Source organism: Aotus nancymaae, unplaced genomic scaffold, assembly GCF_030222135.1.
Source record: "Aotus nancymaae isolate 86718 unplaced genomic scaffold, 86718_ANA_hifiasm-v0.15.2.pri h1tg000003l, whole genome shotgun sequence".
Taxonomy (NCBI): domain Eukaryota; kingdom Metazoa; phylum Chordata; class Mammalia; order Primates; family Aotidae; genus Aotus; species Aotus nancymaae.
In genome coordinates this window covers 69,550,284-69,570,024 of record NW_026988414.1, presented here as the reverse complement: position 1 = coordinate 69,570,024, position 19,741 = coordinate 69,550,284, and the positions used below count along the sequence as shown (strand labels likewise).

General features: G+C 36.8%; 1 protein-coding gene across 2 annotated transcripts in view; it reads right to left on the bottom strand.

The window, feature by feature from the left end:
• The window catches only part of LRRC49 (leucine rich repeat containing 49), a 139,173-nt gene that overhangs the window by 94,672 nt on the left and 24,760 nt on the right, over positions 1–19,741 (bottom strand). For both annotated transcript variants that reach the window (XM_012451310.3, XM_012451311.2), the window contains exons 6-7: positions 15,511–15,577; positions 7,957–8,100 (exon numbers count right to left, since the gene is read on the bottom strand). In XM_012451310.3, coding sequence (XP_012306733.1) covers positions 7,957–8,100; positions 15,511–15,577 — 211 coding nt within the window. The remainder of the gene's footprint in view (positions 1–7,956; positions 8,101–15,510; positions 15,578–19,741) is intronic.

Sequence of the window (19,741 nt, the reverse complement as noted above, 5' to 3'; positions counted from 1 at the left end):
GCATGTGCCTGTAGTCCCAGCTACATGGAAGGCTGAAGTAGGAGGATTGCTTCAGTCCAGAAGGTCAAGGCTACAGTGTGCTATGTTCAAGCCACTGCACTCCGGCCTGGGCAACAGAGTGAGACTCTATCTCAAATAAATAAGCAAATAAATGAAAATAAAAGTGAATCACATACCTAAATAGAAAGGTAAAACTATAAAACCTCTGGAGGAAAATATAGGTGAACATAGTCACGATATTGGGATAGACAAAGATTTCTCAGACAGGACACAAAAGACAATAACAATTAGAGAAAACCAATTGATAAGCTGAGCTTCACTAAAATTAGAAGTTTCTACACATCAAAAACACTGTTAAGAGAGTAAAAAGCAAGCCATGGAGAAAATACACTCAATACATATATCAAACAGAGGACCTGAATCTAGAATGATAAAAAGACAACCTAATTTTTTCAAACAGGTAACAGATTTGAACTGATACTTCATAAAAGATGAAAGGATGCTTGAAAAGATGTTCAGTATCATTAGTAATAAAGAAAATGTAAATTAAAAGCACAATAAGAATCATAGAATTGCTAAAATTTTAAAGACTGACAAACTTTGACAAGGATATTGAGCACTGAGAACTCTCTATTGCTGCTGGGAGTATAAAATGGTACAACTACTTCATAAAACTGGCAGTTTCTAATAAATTTAGATATCCACCTACCCTATGGCTCAGTAATAACACTCCTGTGTATTTACCTCAGAGAAATGAGAGCATTTGTCCACCAAAATATATATGTAAATTAAAAACTATGACCATGTTTGGTGGCTCATGCCTGTAATTCCAATACTTCGGGAGGCTAAGCCAGGAGGATCAGTTGAACCCAGGAGTTCAAAATGAGCCTGGGCAATGTAATGAGACCCTATCTCTAAATAAATAAATAATTTTTTAAAACTACAAGAATATTCACAGCAGCTTTATTTGTAAGAGCCAAAAATTGGAAATGACCTGTGTGTCTGTGGTCAGAAAAATGAGCAAGCAAATTGTATGATATTTCTACAATGGAATACAGCTCAGCAATTTTTTAAACTACCTGTATGCACAACAAAATGGGTGAATATCAAGACGTTATGTTGACTATACAAAAGAGTTCATACTCTTTATATATGTACTTCTTTATAAAAAGTTCAAAAACAGGCAAAATTAATCCACAGGGATACAAGTCAGAATACCTGTGGGGCAGGGGAGGGTACTGAGTAGAAAGAGGCACAGGGGAACTTTCTGAGGTGACACAGTATTTTATATTTTGATCTGAGTGACAGTCACATGAAATTACTCAGATTAAATAGAAGTTATTGAACTGTACAGTTGATTGTGTATTTTACTGTACCTAAATTATCCCTCAATAAAGTATGGAGGAAAGGTCTTCATATTTAGATTTAAACTTCTGAATCACTTTTCAACTAATAACATCCATGCTTTTCACTCACTATTGTCTTCTTTGCTATTAAGAACATCAATGATGTAGTATATCCTAAAAGTGTCCTCCATTATTGACTATGGGATTTTCTTCCAAATACTGAAACCCATTCTGTATGTTTTGAAACTGTAAGATAAAGTACCAACATGAATTGTTCACACAGCTTCTTGTTATTTTGAAATTTTTCATCTATTCCAAAGGGTTTCCTCAATTTCTCCTGCCTTCAGTTGCATTGCTGGACACATGATAGGCAATCTCTCTGAATCTATCTCAGCAACAAATGTAATACAGCTTCACCAATACGTGGCTAACTTCCTTTTAAAGTATTTAATTGTTAATTAGCAAGAGAAGGTAGAATTGCAGTCATTCTTCCAAGGAAAAAGAATTTGTCTCACTAATATTAATATAAAGACTTATGTCCTTGCTGCTCTATTTCCATAACTTTTTGAATAGAATGTTTCATTTCAACTCCATATCATGGTGTAATACTTTAAAATATATTTTGAACAGTGATTAAACTTAAAACATATAGTACCAACAACTGAACAATAGTATAAACAGCTATAACCAAGTCCACATATATATAAGCAATGAAATTGCTGTAGCCTGTCTAACATTGATTTTAAGCATGCCATAGATTGTAAGACATATCTAGATTTCAGAGTTGTTGGAATATGAAAAATGTGTGCTTCAAATTGGTAAAATAAGATAGTTCCACACCTAAATATATCATAGTAAATCTGAAGGACTTCAAAAAGAAATCTTATAATCTTAAAGGTAACCAGAGTAAGGAAAAGAAGATATCCTACACACACACACACACACACACACACACACACGTTAGTAGACATTTTAATGACAATAACAGAAGCTCAAAGACAATGAAATATGATCTTCAAACCATCTGGGAGAAAAATAACTGTCAATCAAGTCAAAACATCAATCATGAATAAAAGCAAAATAAACTCATCTTTTGATAAACAAAAACTGAGAGATTTCAGAGTTATCTGAAAGAAACTTTTTCTAAATAATATATTTTGGGAAGAAAGACAGAGATGCAGAAAGGAGTGGTGAACCCAAACAAGCATGGAGGTACATCCCAATAAGCACTGAGTGGAAACAATAGCAATTAAAATGTCTAATTTGGGTGGTAAAAGAATATAAAGAAAATACTAGGCAACAAAAACATGTAAAATGGAAAGTGTTACTGGATTAAATAATCCTAAGGTCCTTATCTTTAGAATTGTATTAGAGATGTGTATTAACTCTATGATTTAAGTCAAGTGTGTATTTTAAAATGCTAAGAGTAACCATTAAAGTGAATAATAAAGAACAGAGAAAACACCATTAACCCAAAATAAGACGAGAAAATAAAAACATAGGAAAAACAGAACAAAGAGGAAGCATGAAATAACATCAAAGTAAAAAATCTAAATATATCAGTAATCACAATTAGTATAATAAAGTCTCCAGTTATAAGACAGATTCTAAGATTATGTGTTTAAAAAGGGGATTATGCATTCTTTATAAGAAAAAAGTTGGAATTTAAAGAATACATACTTGGTATACACTGAAAAGAACTCAGCATCTTTTCTGTGATATTCCTGCCATACTCTTCATAAATGTCAATGTTACGAAATACCAAAAAAAGACCCTTCCAGATTAAAGATACTAAGGAGATATAATAATTGAATGCAATGCATGATCTTATATTTTCTTTTGCTATAAAGGACCCTATTGGGAAAAATGGCAAAATCCAAATGAGATCTATAGATTAGATAAATGCCATCATATCAATGTTAATTTCCTAAGTTTGATAGTGGTACTCTTGTTATAAGACAATTCCTTGTTTTTAGGAAATACACACTGAAGTATGTGACGATAAAGAGGCATTATGCCTGCAACTTACTCTTAAATGGTTGAAAAAAAAGTATATATTAACTGATAGATATAAGGAGAAAGAAGAAGGGAGAAAGTAAGCAGGAGAGAAGATAAAGCAGATATAGCAAAAAGTTATCATTTAGAGAATCCGGGTGCATTTTGTACTGGGAATTCTTTATACTATTATTACATCATTGTCTGAAATTATATCAAAATTGACAAATTTCCTAAAAGTTAGAAAATAAAAAAGATATACCAAGAAAAAATAACCAGAAAAGCCTGGCATTGACATTAAATAAACATTAAGGTAATACTTATTATTAATGTCCTGTTATATCCCAACTATCTAGAACAATGCCTGGCATATAGCCCATGCTTGTAAAATACTTGCTTAATGAAGGAGTTAGTAATAAAGAGAGTTAATATATAATGATAAAAAGAACAATTACCAAGAAGATATATTAATTTTAAACTTGTATGCTTCTAGAAACATAGCTTCAAAATACTGACAAATACCAGACAAATATATTGATAGTAAGCATCAACTATAGATACTACCACATACTAGGCAATAAATAAGTAAATAAAAACCTCAGCCAAACTTCAAAGAACCAATTACATATAATCTACATTTATTAGTCACAATGAAATTAAATTAGAAAATAATGGCCATAGAATAAAAAAATCCACACATTTCAAAATGTTAAGGTGTACTTCTAAATAACACATGAATCAAAGAAGAAATCACAATGAAACATGGAACTTAGAAAATGTTTAGAACTAAACAATAAAAAAAATGCTGTTTCAAGATTTACAGGAAGAAGCTGAAATGGTTCCTAGAGGGAAATTTACAGGCTTAAATGCTTTTATTAGAAAAGTTTAAAGTTTTCTAATAAACTGAAAAGTAATATATGAAATATCTAACACAAAACTTGAGAAAGAAACAGATAAAACAAAAGACATATACAAATGTTGCTAATATTAGTTCCTATTATTTGGGGGATATCTGAAATGTTTCATGATTTGTTTTGAGTTTCATTTATTTTTTGCTTTAAAATTTTTTATTTTTAAAAAATGTCTGTGGGTACATAGTAGGTCTATGTATTTATGGGGTACATGAGATGTTTTGATACAGGTATGCAATGTGTAATAAGCACAACATGGACAATGGGGTATCCATCCTCTCAAACATTTATCCTTTGAATTACAAGCAATTCATTTACATTATTTTAAAATATGCAATTAATTTATTATTGACTATTGTCACCCTATCCTACCATCAAATAGTAGGTCTTATTCTTTCTATTTATATGTACCCATTAACCATCTCCACCTCCCCTCAATTCCCCACTACCCTTCACAGCCTCTGATGACCACCCTCCTACTCTCTATATCTATGAGTTCAGTTGATTTAATTTTTAGATCCCACAATTAAGTGAGAGCATGTGACATTTGTCTTTCCATGCCTGGTTTATTTTGCTTAATGTGATCTCCAGTTAATTCATATTGTTGCTAATGAACTGTTGGTGGGAATGCAAATTAGTACATTAGTAAATTAGTACAACCTCTATGGAAAACAGCTTGGAGGTTTCCAAACTATTTCCAAACTGTTTTCCACAGTGGTTGTACTAATTTACATTCCCATCAACAGTATGCAAGGGTTCCCTTTTCTCCACATTCCTGCCATCATTTGTTATTGCCTGTCTTTTGGATATAAGACACTTCATAACTTGGATGTAATTCATAATTTCACATAATTTATAACTTCATAATTTGGATACAAGCCACTTCATAATTTGCAAAAGAGAAAGATGTCATACAAGCTAAAAATATTTGATTTGAAATTTATAAAATTTCAAAAACAAAGATTGGTGAATAAACAAGCAATAACTTTTCTACATCAAAAACATCAGAGAAAGTTTCTGTTCAAGATGGTAAGTAAGTAATGCATTTGTTTCACCTTTCCCAGATTCAATGCGTGAAGCAATAAAAATACACAAGAACGAGTAAATTTATGAAAATCCTAACAAAAGAGTTATCATTAACTGACCACCACTTCTGATGAATTTCAGGCAGCTGAAAAGCTGATGGGATCTTAGTGGAGATAACCCTGAGCAGAGAGAACTGCAGCTCAGAACTACAAGAGAGATGTTTCACTCAAAGGCAGCAATTCTTTCTGACTGAATGCCATCTTACTCCACACTGGGTCAGCACATACAATGAGCAAGCATGGACTGCGGTGAACTGTGCTGAATCAAGTAGGTGTATAATTAAAGATCTGTCTACTCAACAGCTATTTTTGGAATACCAACAAACCCACCCACTCCCACTCCTGTCATGAACATAAACATGTACAGACCAGCTGGCTGAAGAAATCCTCAGCTAGAGCCTCAGGAACTATTCTCCAAACAAAATAGAGTATTTTGTCAAGGAAGGATGGAAAGTGTGGGTGTTTTATCTATAGAGATGATTAACTACCTCTACAAAAGAATCAGACGGAAAAAAGAAATGACGATTTCACCTGGCACAAATGAAAACAAAGTCTTTCTACCCCTAAAAGAAAAGTCTTCTTATTTTGGCAATCACTGACTGAGTCTGCCTTTTCCCCTTCACTTACACTAAAGGGAAGTTCACAAATGTGTGGGATTCAAGAACTTACACAAATCAAGTGATCATTCTAGAGTTAAAAACATCTATGTTTAAAAAGATCTATTCAACTGCACAGGACACCCTACTACTTAACATGGCCCTTCATTTAAAGATTACCAGCTACTGAGAAAAATCAAAACCATGAAAGAAAAAAAAAAAGCCAAAAGAATGAGTGTGGTGACTGATCCTGGAGAAAAAAATGATGGAAAAAAAAAAATCCTCAGATTTTAAAGTCCCTTGACTCTTTTAAGAAAGAGATGCTTTGAAAAAGAACTAAGAGTTGGACGAAGTTTATTTATCCATATACTTCACAATTTATGGATATGGTAAATTTCATACATAGCAAATTTCACAATTGACTATAATTAATATGCATGATACTTATTGTCTTTTTAACTTTTATAAATTAATGAAATTTCCTCTTCCATAAGTTGTTTACTGCTGCCTAAACTATAACGGTAATGATTATACATAATACTCAACGGGAAATTCAGTAAGCAATCTCCTGAATATACATTATGCACTTTCCAAATGAAAGCCAAAAGAGGCATGAATATGCTAGGGCCAATAGTCTCCTGCTCCCTACTCTAACAAAGCTTTTCGGAATCTTACCAGACCCAACAAGGTCCTAAGGACAAACTGAGTCCTGACTGAACAGTTCTTGGAGATTTAGCAACATAACAGGTTAACCCAATCTGAATGTCTTTTAAATAAACAGTCGTGTTCCAGCATTGTATCTAATCCGGGAAGGGCTTGACAGAATTTAGAAGTTCTGGAATAAATCCATGTCTTGGATAGTATTCTAAAATTGTCCTAACCTTCTAGAAGAGATGAGCATTACCTGACTCATATTTTCTGGGAAAAGTTCAAAATAAAACCAATCTTTATGATGAGACATATAAATAAGGTGTCATCTGTCCCCCAGCCTTTTCAAGTGTACCATTTATAGTGCACTTAATCCTTACAAGGGAACTCAATGTATTGAAAGAGTTAAGAGTTATATTGTGCCTTTAAAAGTGCATAAGTGATACCAGAGAGAACCTAATGCAGTTTTTCTATAACATTTGTACAAAGGAAACTTGTTAAAAGAGCAAATAATGTTCCTCATTACCTGTATCATATGACACAGCAGAACAGTTACACTTCTAATGCTCTTCACATATGTACAAATACACAATATCTCAGCATCAAACTTCTATTTAATCGCTGACTTCCAGCAAAATCATAAATTTGATCAAGTTCATCTCAGAGTTTTAGAATCTCCTTTCCATAGTTTTGCCTCCCCTAATCAAACTCTTTTTCCTCCTGTTCACATGCCAGTTCTCTACCATCTTCATGTCTTTTTTCAGCATCAACAAACCAAAAACACCCTAGAGTCAAACTGGTCCAATGTTCTCATTTTAGAAAAACCTAAACTGAGTCCAGGAGAGTTATGATTTACCCAAGGTCACACAGCTAATAAGAGATGAAGCTAAGACCAGAACTGAGCCTCTGATGCCCTATGCAATGTTTTTTCCACTATGCCAAGCTGCCTCTTTAAAAACTGCAAAGCATACAGTATTTATGTGTATCTTCACAACTCTCAACCTCTCCTCTCTGTGCCTTTTCCCTCTTGGTACAATAATTTCTCAACTTTCAGTCACAAATAACCCTCTTTCTTATTAATTCTGTATCCACGATAAAACAGGAAAGGATTTACTACTCATTTACACCAAATGATTCATTGAGTGATAACACTTCTATTGTGTTTCTAATGTTATATTTATTCTAAAATGGAAAACACCTCACTACCTCCCAAATCAACATATTACCAAGCTTAATAATTACATCCACAATTTAAATTCAGAAAAAAACTAAATAACCATAGAGTCTTACTTTGCAGAAAGCCATGTTACAACATTTGTTTCATTTCTTTGAAAAAAAGCCAGAAAGTACATATCAATTCCATTTTAATACTCACCACGAAAGTGATTTGATTGTGTCGCAGGTTAAGTTCAGTTAATGAATCCAGTCCATTAAGATTATCAACATGGCTTAAAAAGTTTTTGGCGAGATTTAAAACTCTCAACTCACACAAATGATTAATATTTTCAATTTTGGTAATCTGTTGAAAAAAATAGGAAAGGGGTGATTAGCAGGCAAAAACCTGAAATATCCACGTTCTAAAAACCCTAAAAATAAAATATTCAAAATCACTGGATTCAGTGGCAAGTTTATATGTAGACATTTAAAAATCTATTTTCAATTTCCTATGTTGTAGATAATATGGAGTCATGTAACTTGTGAACATTAGCTAAAAGATCATGTTTTACAATGTGACCATAGTAAATACTTGAAGTAAATTTCATCAAATAATCAATGAGTCCATCAGGCAACTTTAAGTGCTCAATACTTTGTCAGGTCTTGTGAAGGCTACACACTACCTGCCAAATAGAAACATACTGTGAGCCCAAGATATGTAAGTTCATCATGTTTTAACAAAGTAAGTCCACCTTCGGACAGAAAAGGCAAGGGAAAGGAATGACATCAAGTTACCCTTGTTAATTCTATTTAAACTGCAAGATCTTGAGAGCAGTTGAGTCTGAATGGAAAAAGTCAAGGAACTATGATTCCCAGTAGAAGGTGAGGGTAAATATTTTTTATTAATGGAAAGCTTAAGAGAGGAGATGTTGCTGGGCGCAGTGGCTCACGCCTGTAATCCCAGCACTTTGGGAGGCCGAAGTGGGTGGATCACCTGAGGTCAGGAGTTCAAGAGAGGAGATGTTTAGTGAGGGTGCAAAATGGTGAACACTGTTTAAAACAAGAGGATTTCAATCATGGAATATGCCTGTGCATATAATGTTACAGGATCTTGGGGATGTCACTTTTCTGGCCAGAAACCTCTGTGGCCAGTGGCACCTTTGCCTGAGTTTTGCTCTGGCTCATTGGGCTCATTTTTACCTACCTGCCCTGACAGGCTGTGCTCAGCTCATGCCACTGGCCTGGGTCCCATGCCTGCTAAGGACAAGTCAGGCATGGAACTGTGAAGGGCGTGTGAGCAAGCATGGGGTCTGGCCACCGTGCACAGTCAGACATGCTGGCTGCTACGGCAGGATGGGCAGCTCCAGATGCTGGCATAGACACCAGCGCTCTGAGAGTCTGCAGCTGGACCAGGAGCACTGCAAGCAGCTTCCACAGCCGGCACTGGGGAACACGGTGGTACCCAGAAGCTTGGATATACCAGGAACCTCAGGGCCCCAAAGAGAGAGTCACAGCCGCAGCTTGGAGAGCTCCCAAGCCTAGGTGACCTGAAGGACCACAGTTTCCTTCTCTTTGCCTGCAACATGGCGAGCAAGGGGCATGTCTCAGCCCTGTTTGTGTTACAGTTCTTTTAGCCTTGCCATTCTGTGGGTCGCAAATTCTGTGAGTCCCAAGTTCTTGTCCTGCAACCAGGAAGAATGAGGTACACAGACAAGTAGAGGGTAACCAAGACAAAGAGAAGCTTTTTATTGTTATTATTATTTTTGAGATGGAGTCTCGCCCTGTCTCCCAGGCTGGAGTGCAGTGGCACAATCTTGGCTCACTGCAACCTCCACCTACCAGGTTCAAGTGATTCTCCTGCCTCAGCCTCCCAAGTAGCTGGGACTACAGGCATGTGCTACCACGCCTGGCTAATTTTTTGTATGTTTAGTAGAGACAGGGTTTCACCGTGTTAGCCAGGATAGTCTCGATCTCCTGACCTTGTGATCCGCCTGCCTCAGCCTCCCTAAGTGCTGAGATAACAGGGTGAGCCACTGCGCCTGCCCAAGGAGCTTTCTTAAGTGATAGAACAGCTTGTAAAAAACCCATAAAAAGCAGCTCCTTTCCACACCCAGAATGTCCCAATGAATATTCAGCTCCTAACAGAGAAGGTAGCTTCTCTCTACTAGGCAAGTCATCTTGACAAGTGTTCAACTATCAGCAGAGAGGATAGCTCCTCTCTGCAACTGATCATCCCATCATCTCTGCAGCTCTCAGCAAAGAGGAGGCCCTAGGGTGAGTTGCTCCTCTCTATGGATGGTCATCCCAATGTCTCTGCAGCTGTCAACAGAGAGAAGGCCCTAGAGTGGGTTGCTCCTCTCTATAGCTGGTCATCCCAATGTCGGCCCAGCTCTGGCTGAGTCCTGGGCTTTTATGAGCCTCAGGGTAGAGGAAGTCCATGCTGATTGGTCCACGGGCAGCCATGGGAAGGCCCAGAAAAGGTACCACAAGTTCCCACTCCAGTTGGTGGGACTGGCAGCCTGGACTCCAGCCTTCAGGCCTGCCCCCTTCCACCCAGGAAACTGTCTGCCTCCTGATGCCATTCATGGCACCCAGGCTGTAGGTATGAAGGTGCACCTATAGGCCAGTACCTAGCTGCCCTCAGGCCTCCTCTGCTTCCCTCCTATGCTTTTTGGCACTGAAAGTCCAGAGGGGCTGAGGTGGCAAGGGGCCAGTGTGCCAGCACTGCCCCAAGCATGTGCACATCTGGCCAGGGTACCACAGCACCCAGGCTCAACTCCATCTTTGCTCTGAGATTGGAGCAGGCACTGAGAGCAAGGAGAAGCCAGACAGCAGGAGCAGACATTTTGGAAGTTGCCAGGGCACAGGGGTAGGGGGGAGCTTCCTGGGTCCACAGCTGCAGTTTGGGAGGCTGCAGCTGTATCCAGGAGGGTGGGGCTCCCACCTACTGTGGGGCCCCAACAGCATAGGGATGCCCAGGTCTGCAGCCATGGCTTGGGCAGCTACAGCAGCACCCGGAAGCTCCTGCTCAAACCCAGAAGGGGTGGGGGTCCCGCTGGCTACGTGGAGCATGTAGCCCTGGCCACACCTCCCTGCTTCAGCCAGTGTGATGGCAACAGCCATCTCCAGGCAGCCTGCTTCTGCCATTAATAATCAGCTGGGTGTGGTGGCTCACGCCTGTAATCCCAGTACTTTTGGAGGCCGAGGTAGATAAATCACAAGGTCAGGAGATCAAGACCAGCCTCACCAACATGGTGAAACTCCGGTCTCTACTAAAAATACAAAAGTTAGCCGGGCATGGTGGTGCGCAACTGTAATTCCAGCTACTCAGGAATCTGAGGCAGGAGAATCGCTTGAACCCAGGAGGTGGAGGTTGCAGTGAGCCAAGATTGTGCCCCCAACTCCAGCCTGGGACGACAGTGTGAGACTCAGTCGTGAAAAATAATAATAATCAGCACTAAACTGCAGCAGAGAAGTTTGGGCTGCACACTAAGGGGAGGGTAAGTAAAAACTGTAACACTGTGAAATGATGAGAGCTCAAGTGATGTTAAGCCCCACTATTACAATAGAGCAAGTATAGCACAATGGGATGAGCTTCTGTATGACACAAAATAGGGGTCCTCGTGAAGAACTTCATCAACCTGATAAGTACTTAAATAACAATGAGTCATACACATAACACATTTCTTCTGAACATTAAAATGAATTTCACAGCCACTAGAGATTAATTTACTCATTTGTACTGCCATCATGGTACATTTGAAATTTTTTACGAACGCTTCAAAGCAGATGTTAGCTAAAATTACTTTTATTAGATGTCTAATCTGTATTTCACATTGTTACTTGGGCACTTATATTCAAAAAACACTATTTAGGTTCTATCTAGTTTCCAGAAAAGAAACATGTTTACTGTAAATTCAATAATATATAAACATAACCTATGACCACATTTAAAATGCATTCTAAGAGTTTTGATCTAACTAATGTAAAATAGAATTATATAAAAGTTGAAAAGAAGAAATAAGATTATGAGTATTTACAGATGATAAAACTGTATAATAAGACATGAAGCAAAACATTTTAAAACTAAACAGGTGATAGAATTCAAAATGCATGAAGCCAGTAAAAAGCAAAATAATACTGTAGAAAAAGACATCAGTAATGTCAGCACAAACTTAGAAATCCTCCCAAACTGCTAAGGAAAAACAGATAGGAAGAATAAAAGATAAGATGGAGATATGGAAGACAATATAGACATAACAAATGTAAATGGAAAAGAAGCAATGTTTAAATATAGAAAACTTTCCCGAGCTCAAGAAATATATAAATATATAGAGTTAAGGGGCACAATTGTTGTATTATCTGCACAGTGTGTTTTCTCCCTTCTGCTAATAGTTCTGAACATTTCTTTTAGAAAACTACCCTTCCCCATGGTCCTGGTGGGGCTTACAATTAGAAGGTTTGCATTTAGTTACCTTCTAGATAGAAAAGTCTGAAAAGAAACATTGTTAATTCTTGTATATAGGTATCATCCCATATTTTTAAAATCACCAAGGATATTATCTGGCTTCTTGGTTTGCAACCCAACAGGCCAGAATCATGTACAACATCTGCTATGTAATAAAGTCAATTACTCTTTATAGCGATGGACAAAGTCACAAGCATAGAGCAGATAATAGAAGCTCAGGCAAAGGGTTGTGTAAGGTGAAAATATAGATACGGATTGACTGATATACTTCACAGCAAGAAAAAAAGATGATGGGAATGTTGGAAAGCCCTCTTATGGGTCGTACGGATCAGAGAGAGTCCCAATATAGACTGCCAGACTTCTTAACACATCTAGGAAAGCTGGATACTCCAGTCTTAACCTTTGTGTATGACAGTAACCCAGACTGCTCTGCCTGGATAAAGATAACCTTCCTACCTAGCAATACACAAAGGGCAAGTGTTTGCTTTCAGGTAAGCAACCACAGGAACAGCAGGCTCTCCCTGGAGGAAAAGATCACTGAAAGAACAGATTCTTCTTGAAGCATATCTGCATCTATGTTAAAGCAAAAATTCACTAAGAGAAAAAATTATGGTTAACCAACATAAGATACAGGTTAGAAATTCCTAGTCAACCTCCTAGATTCCTCTGTATTCACTACCCACATATAATTAATTGCCAAGTCTTGATGTTTCTACTTTTTAAATATTTATCCAGTCTGCCCCCTTATATCCTTAATTGCCACTACTTTAGTTCATGCCACCATCACCTCTCACCAAGATTATTATGATTAGTTTCTCTCAACTATTCTGTCTCCATTTCCCCTCCTTCCATCTCTACTTCCCAATCCATTTTCTGAATACCACCATCATTACTCAGAATGATTTCACATCCATAAACCAATTATGTTTTATTTCACAATGTGTACCAAGCATATTTTTATTTCTAATAGAAGTAAATTCAAAAGACAAAAAACATTCACTTAATTTCTTTTAGCTTTTTTACTATAAGATGCTAAATTTTTAGAATTGGACATTAGTTGTTTCATCTTGAATAGTTCATTCCTGGCTTTTAGAAACCTAGGGTCACTAAGACTGTGTCTTTGCTTTTAAATACTGTGAATTTTTGCTTATTGGATTCAGATATTATGAAACAAGACTCAGATTTGCATTTAAAACTTCCTTCTTGTAGTTATAGAACCTTGAGAAGCAATTTTTACAGTACAAATGTTTCATTTTAATATATACAATATCACAAATGTGCTGAAATTATAAAATACGTAACACAGGTCAGCTAACAAGGAATAGACACTTTTCATCAACATAATGATTGGTAAATAATGCCTACACATAAAGTATAGATCAAATGATATGGTATTCATTTATCAGGTGCTCTTGAAGATCTTGGGTAGCACTCACAAATTCTTAGAGGTATATTAGAATTTAAAAACCGTATGTTTACTATTTCTCATATATATACTTTAAAATAAATGTAAGAAAAATACTGCTATCATAAAATGTTTCATTTATAGTTATTAACAGTTTTTAAAATAGAGGATAAAATACCAATTTCTTTGCTTGGCATACAAAGCCCTCAACAATCTGGCCATTGCCTACCTTTCTAGTCTCTTCTCTCACTATCCTTCCACACATGCCCTGTTCTCCAGTGGTAAATACTTATTGTGTTGTTTTCTATCTCAATACCTTTGCATATGATATTCTTTTACTGTCAATACTCTTTAATTCCTCTTCCCCTTCCACCACCATCTAACTGGATAATTTCCCTCTATTGGACAGACAGTAACTAGCCTGCAGAGCTGGACAATTCCCAGGCCACCAACTCTCTTCTCACTTACTACATGCACACACAGACACACACAGAGCTGGAACCAGATTAAAACCTAGTAGATGTGGCCTATTAAATCAAGATTTATCAAGTTTTTTTTAATTAATTACATTAGCTTTTCACCAAAACTACTGGAACCAACAGCTGTTAGAAAGCCTAGAGAGATCACACTGAGGTTTGCACCTGACCAGCTGTAAGCAGCTGTGGAAGAACTTGTTCATCAACAGGCAGGAACTCCCAGATCATCCCAGGATGTAGGCTTATCACTGACGAAGAGACTTTACATTCTGCATGAGTATGTAGCTCTTTAACTATTTATAAATATCACATTTCAAAAACAAAAATTTAAATGGATGACAAAAGGACTGAAAAACAGCCAATATGCTCTGACAGAGAAGAATAAAGAGAGGGAACATAACAAACCAGATATAGAAATTCAGACAGACAGATATGGGAGTAGAAAATTGACTGAACATAATTGGAACCCTAGATTATATAGTATTCAGGAAAATATAAATCAAAACCACAAAGTGATACCACTTTATACCAATTCGATCAGAAAAAATTTAAAAGTCTGACAAGTCCAAATATTGAAAAGAATAAGAAGCATCATGATTATGTATTAGTGGTAGAAGTACAAACTGGTACACTCCCTCTGGAAAGCAATTTGGCATTATCTTTTAAAGTTAAACATTTAAATAGCCTATGACTCATCAGTTTCACTCCTATATACTCTAGAATACAGATGGAATATGTAGAAAAGGAGTTATGTACAAGAAAGTTCTTAGAAGTACTATTCATAATAGCAAAAAACAAGATAAAACAAACAGACAACAACAACAACAACAACAACAAAAACAGGAAACAACCCAAAATTTCTATCAACAAGAAACTGGATCAAAAGTTTTTGTATAGTCTTACCATGGAACATACAACTATACATAAAACTATAGCTACTCAAAATAGTTAAATCTCAGTAATATACCTTTTTTAAATTAAGAGACAATACTACTAAAGAATATATTATTTAGGCACACCTATATGTGATAAAACCAACTGAGAAACCCACAAAGGAATGAAAACATGAAATTTAGAATAGTGGTTACCTGTGATGCAGAAGGAAAGAGATGGAATAAAACAAGAAATACCTAAGTAGAAAAAAGTAATATTCTAGGTCTTGGATTGGGGTTGGAAAATGTGTACTTTAAAAATAATAAACAACAAAATTGTCATAACTGTAAGAATTCCAAATGTTTTATAAGCTGTATCTGTCATTTACTGCTGAGGAGTTGCATATAAATAAACTTGATACCTTAGAACTTTCAGTGAATCAATAAAGAAACTCTTGAAAAATTCAATGCAAGTATGATTCTTAAAACTTTTATGCCATTTTCCTGAACATTTTTTTTCAAAAAAGAAAGAAATGAAAGGGCTTTACAATACCTGATTTCCATGAAGATCCAAGACATCTAAGCTTTTTAGATTCTCCAGATTTGAGATTTTCTTGATTCTGAAAACCAGAATAAGTAGAATAGGAATATGGATGTATCACATCTATCTGCAAATCAAAGCCTGCTAAGTCATAAAGGTGTAACTCATTTTAATTTACTCTATCTATATATATAGTCACATATATTCAACAATCATTTATTTCCCTCTGATTTATTATAATTTTAAAAATACAATACCACTCAAGAGAAAGAGAGTTTAAATCTCGTATCATTAGAAAAGAGCAATCCTATGTCTAAGAATCTTAGGTCAAGGCACTTCTTCAAGGCAATTCTTCACATTAGAATATAATCTAAACTCCTTACTTCTGCCTACAAGTCTCTAACCCGGCTGCTGACTCTTCCACCAGCCTTATCTCCTACCACAGGCTCGCTCACTCACTCTGCTCCAGCCACAGAGGCATTCTTGCTGTATCTCTAACCTGACAAGTGTATTTCCACCTTAGGGTATTTATTCTTGCTGTTCCTACTCCCCTAATGTTATTCCCTCAAAACTTCACATTATTCATGTCTCAGAGCAAACATCTCTTCAAAGTTGCTTCCACATGATCCTATTTAAAATAGCTTTCCCTTCCTTTCCCCATTACTCTTTCTTTTCTCTGCTTTGACTTTACAGAATTGTTCATAGCCTAAAATTATATTATTTAGTGTTTACTTTTTTTTAAACCTCTCTTGCCAAACCAAAATGTGAGCTTCAAGAGGACATTCTGACATGTTCTCCACTCCATCCCCAGCACTCATAACAGTGCCTGGTGCCAAGTAGGTACCCAATAAATATTTATTTAATGAATGAACATACCAACCTAAATGAATAAGTTGTATGCACAAGGGCATTCATAATAGGATTCTTTATGACAGAGACAAATTGCATACCACCTAAATGCCTTCTACTGGGACCTGCTCAGTTTGCAAAATTCTTATATTTATTTGAAATTTTTGATATGCCAGATGGAAACAATGATAAAAAAGAATAAAAAATAAAGTTCATGCAACCCATCTTTATCACCATATATTTAACACCATCTATTTTTGCTGTCCTTGTTTACTGCCTCAAAGAACCATCTCTACCTCTCTAAGTGTTTTCAGAACTTGGATCATCCACTGAATAATATATATATTATTAATATATAGTGTGTATATATGTGAGAGAGAGATATATATAGTGTGTGTGTGTATATATATATACATATATACTGATCATTACCATGTAAACGTAATGCAGACTTAAACTTCATGAATTTCTGTCTCCACTTGATCTCAGTTATCTTTTTTTTTTTTTTTTTTGAGATGGAGTCTCACTCTATAGCCCAGGCTGGAGTGCAGTGGCTCACTGCAACCTCCACCTCCCTGGTTGAAGCGATTCTCCTGCCTCAGCCTCCTGAGTAGCTGGGACTACAGGCGTGCACCACCACGCCCAGCTAATTTTTGTATTTTTAGTAGAGATGGGGTTTCACAATATTGGTCAGGCTGGTCTTGAACTCCTGACCTTGTGATCTGCCCAACTCAGCCTCCCAAAGTGCTGGGATTACAGGCATGAGCCACCACACCCAGCCAATCTCAGTTATTTTATATCATTGCCAAATCAAGCATTATATTACCATAAGCCAATTCAATCCAATTTAATTTACAAAAAAATATTTACCACATGCCCACCATGTATCATCACTGTGTACCTGCAGATCTTCCTCACTCCCTTATCACACATACATACCACTCTGCCTTATCACCACCACCTCCTCATCAGTCTCCTTTTACATCATCACCCTGAGAGAATCTGTACCCTACCCCCTGAACACTCCTACATCACTTCATCCAAACCATTAGCATTCTTCCAGACTCACTGGACTCTCACTAGCCATCACCCAGTGCCAGGCATTTAATACTATCGTATCTAGAATTTAAATCTCTCAAATAGCTAAATTAATAGCCCAACCAGATGGGAAAACAAATACAACTTTCAACACAATTTTTCCTTTGCCTGCTTTGCTCCTAAAATACCTAGAACAGTTGTAGAAAATTATAGTACCCTAATCATATGGCTTAGGACAGAGCCATGCATTCTAATGGTAATCTGACCTCACAAGTACTAGAGAAGCCATTTATTCAATTCCTTTATCCTTCCAAGCTCAAATTCCCTAAAACAGTGGTTCTCAAATATCTGGGTATATCATAATCACCTGGAGTGCTTGTGAAAACACTGACTATTTATTAGTTTATTTTACCCTCTTTAAACCAGCTTTGTCATCCTGCTGGTTCCCACGTTATTGAATTAATTAAAACACTGGCCTTTAATGCTGTGATTACTATTTGTCTGAGAATTACATTTTTAACATTTTGAAAATTATACACCAGAGATAATGGAGATTATATCAGCCCAAAGTTCTCTGATTTGGAGAATCAATGTAGTCTGTTTCTGTCTTTATCAGAAATCCTGAGCACCTTTAAGGCACTTCAATCAGAGAAACCATCAAGTGTAATATGCCTTCCCTCAGAATTCCACCAGGGCCTCACATATTCACTCCCTGTCTGTTGTGCCTGCAACCACTTTTGTAAAATTGTAACAGTGAGAGAAATCTAACATAACTGACTCCATCTTGCTTCTAATCATATAAGCTAACTGTCTTTGCTCATTCCTGCACATAGGCCAAGCTAACTATGGGAAAAATTCAGATTACAGTTTAACTTTAAACCAAGGATAATAGTTCCTTCCTGAAACTAACCTCATCTTTATTCAGGAACCAAAAACATCTTCATAAAACTAATGAAAGACCATAGGGGCCTGAATTCTACTAAGAATGAGGCATAATTAAATGATAACCACTCATTGTTTTCTAACTTGCCTTTTTGTAATTGCTTACTGCTCAGGAATCACACAGCCAATAGTAATAAGATTTGTGACTTACCCAATTTTCCCTATAGATAACATTGTTAGTGAAACCTAAGACTGGTGTTTGAAATATTTTTCGATATATTTTCAGATTCTGGTAGACCAACTGACACCACCCAGACTGGTGATCAGCACTCAGGAACTGACTCAGTGCAAGAAAACAGTTTCAACACCCCTGTGATTCCATCCCCAACACAACAAATAAGCAGAAACCCATATTCCCCAGTATCCTGCCTGCCAAACAACCATTGACAATACTAGTCTCCAAATTCTTGGGGAGGCAGATTTGAGAAATATCTCCCATCCTCCTCACTTGACTACCTTGTGATTATTAAACTCGTACTCAGCTGCAATACCTGCTGTCTCAATGTATTGGCTTTTCTGTGCAGCAGGCAAGAAGAACCTATTGGGCTATAACATGAATTCTGGTATTAGTTTAGCTTTGACACACAACTGCTTTATGACTTTCACATCAGATTCGGACTGCTGAGGTGAAGAGGAAGAAAGACAAATTGTTCAATCAGTTAAACCCAAGACCAACCAAATATCTTGCTCTCTTGTTCTCACAAATTGCCTTTGCCATAAATTCTCTTTCCACCCCCTCAACACCTAAAATGACCTAAAAACTTAGCCAATTCGAAAGAATTCAGAGGTAGATGAAGGCATCAGTTGACCTAGAAGGCCCCCACTGGTCAGATTAGGTATTGATGTGAGGAATTTGCAGAATCCTAGCCAGTGTCCCCAGATTTGACTATTTTTACATTAACACCAATGTGACCTAAAAGATTTATTTTAAAAAGAAGTTCTTCCACTGAACAGAAACTGAAACTAGAAAAAGATGAGGGATATATCCCTCTAGGGATATATCACAGCCTGTCTCTGCAGGCCACATTGTTACTGATGCCAGGATAAAGACCTCACTACAGGACCTATACTCGGCTTTTCAGGCGCAGCTTTTCAGGTGTCAGAAAAAAATCCTCAAGTGGGAAACTTCAAGGAGTCAAAAGGAAAGAAACAGAGAATCCCAGGGTCTAAAAGAGAGCTTTGTATCTATAATCCTGGGTGATCAGAAGAAAATGCAGAGAAGTTCTATGCATTAGCCTGTAATGATGAGGGTGGCAGATGACCTGCAGAGGATAAGCAGGAGATACTGAAGGCAGAACAAATAAAGAACAGGAACTTTGACAGCAATGTGGGGTTGGGAGTTCTTTAGTAACAATGGAAACCTCACATACAGAACCTGAGCAAGGTTCTTTCTTAGCTTTAGAGTAGAAATCTT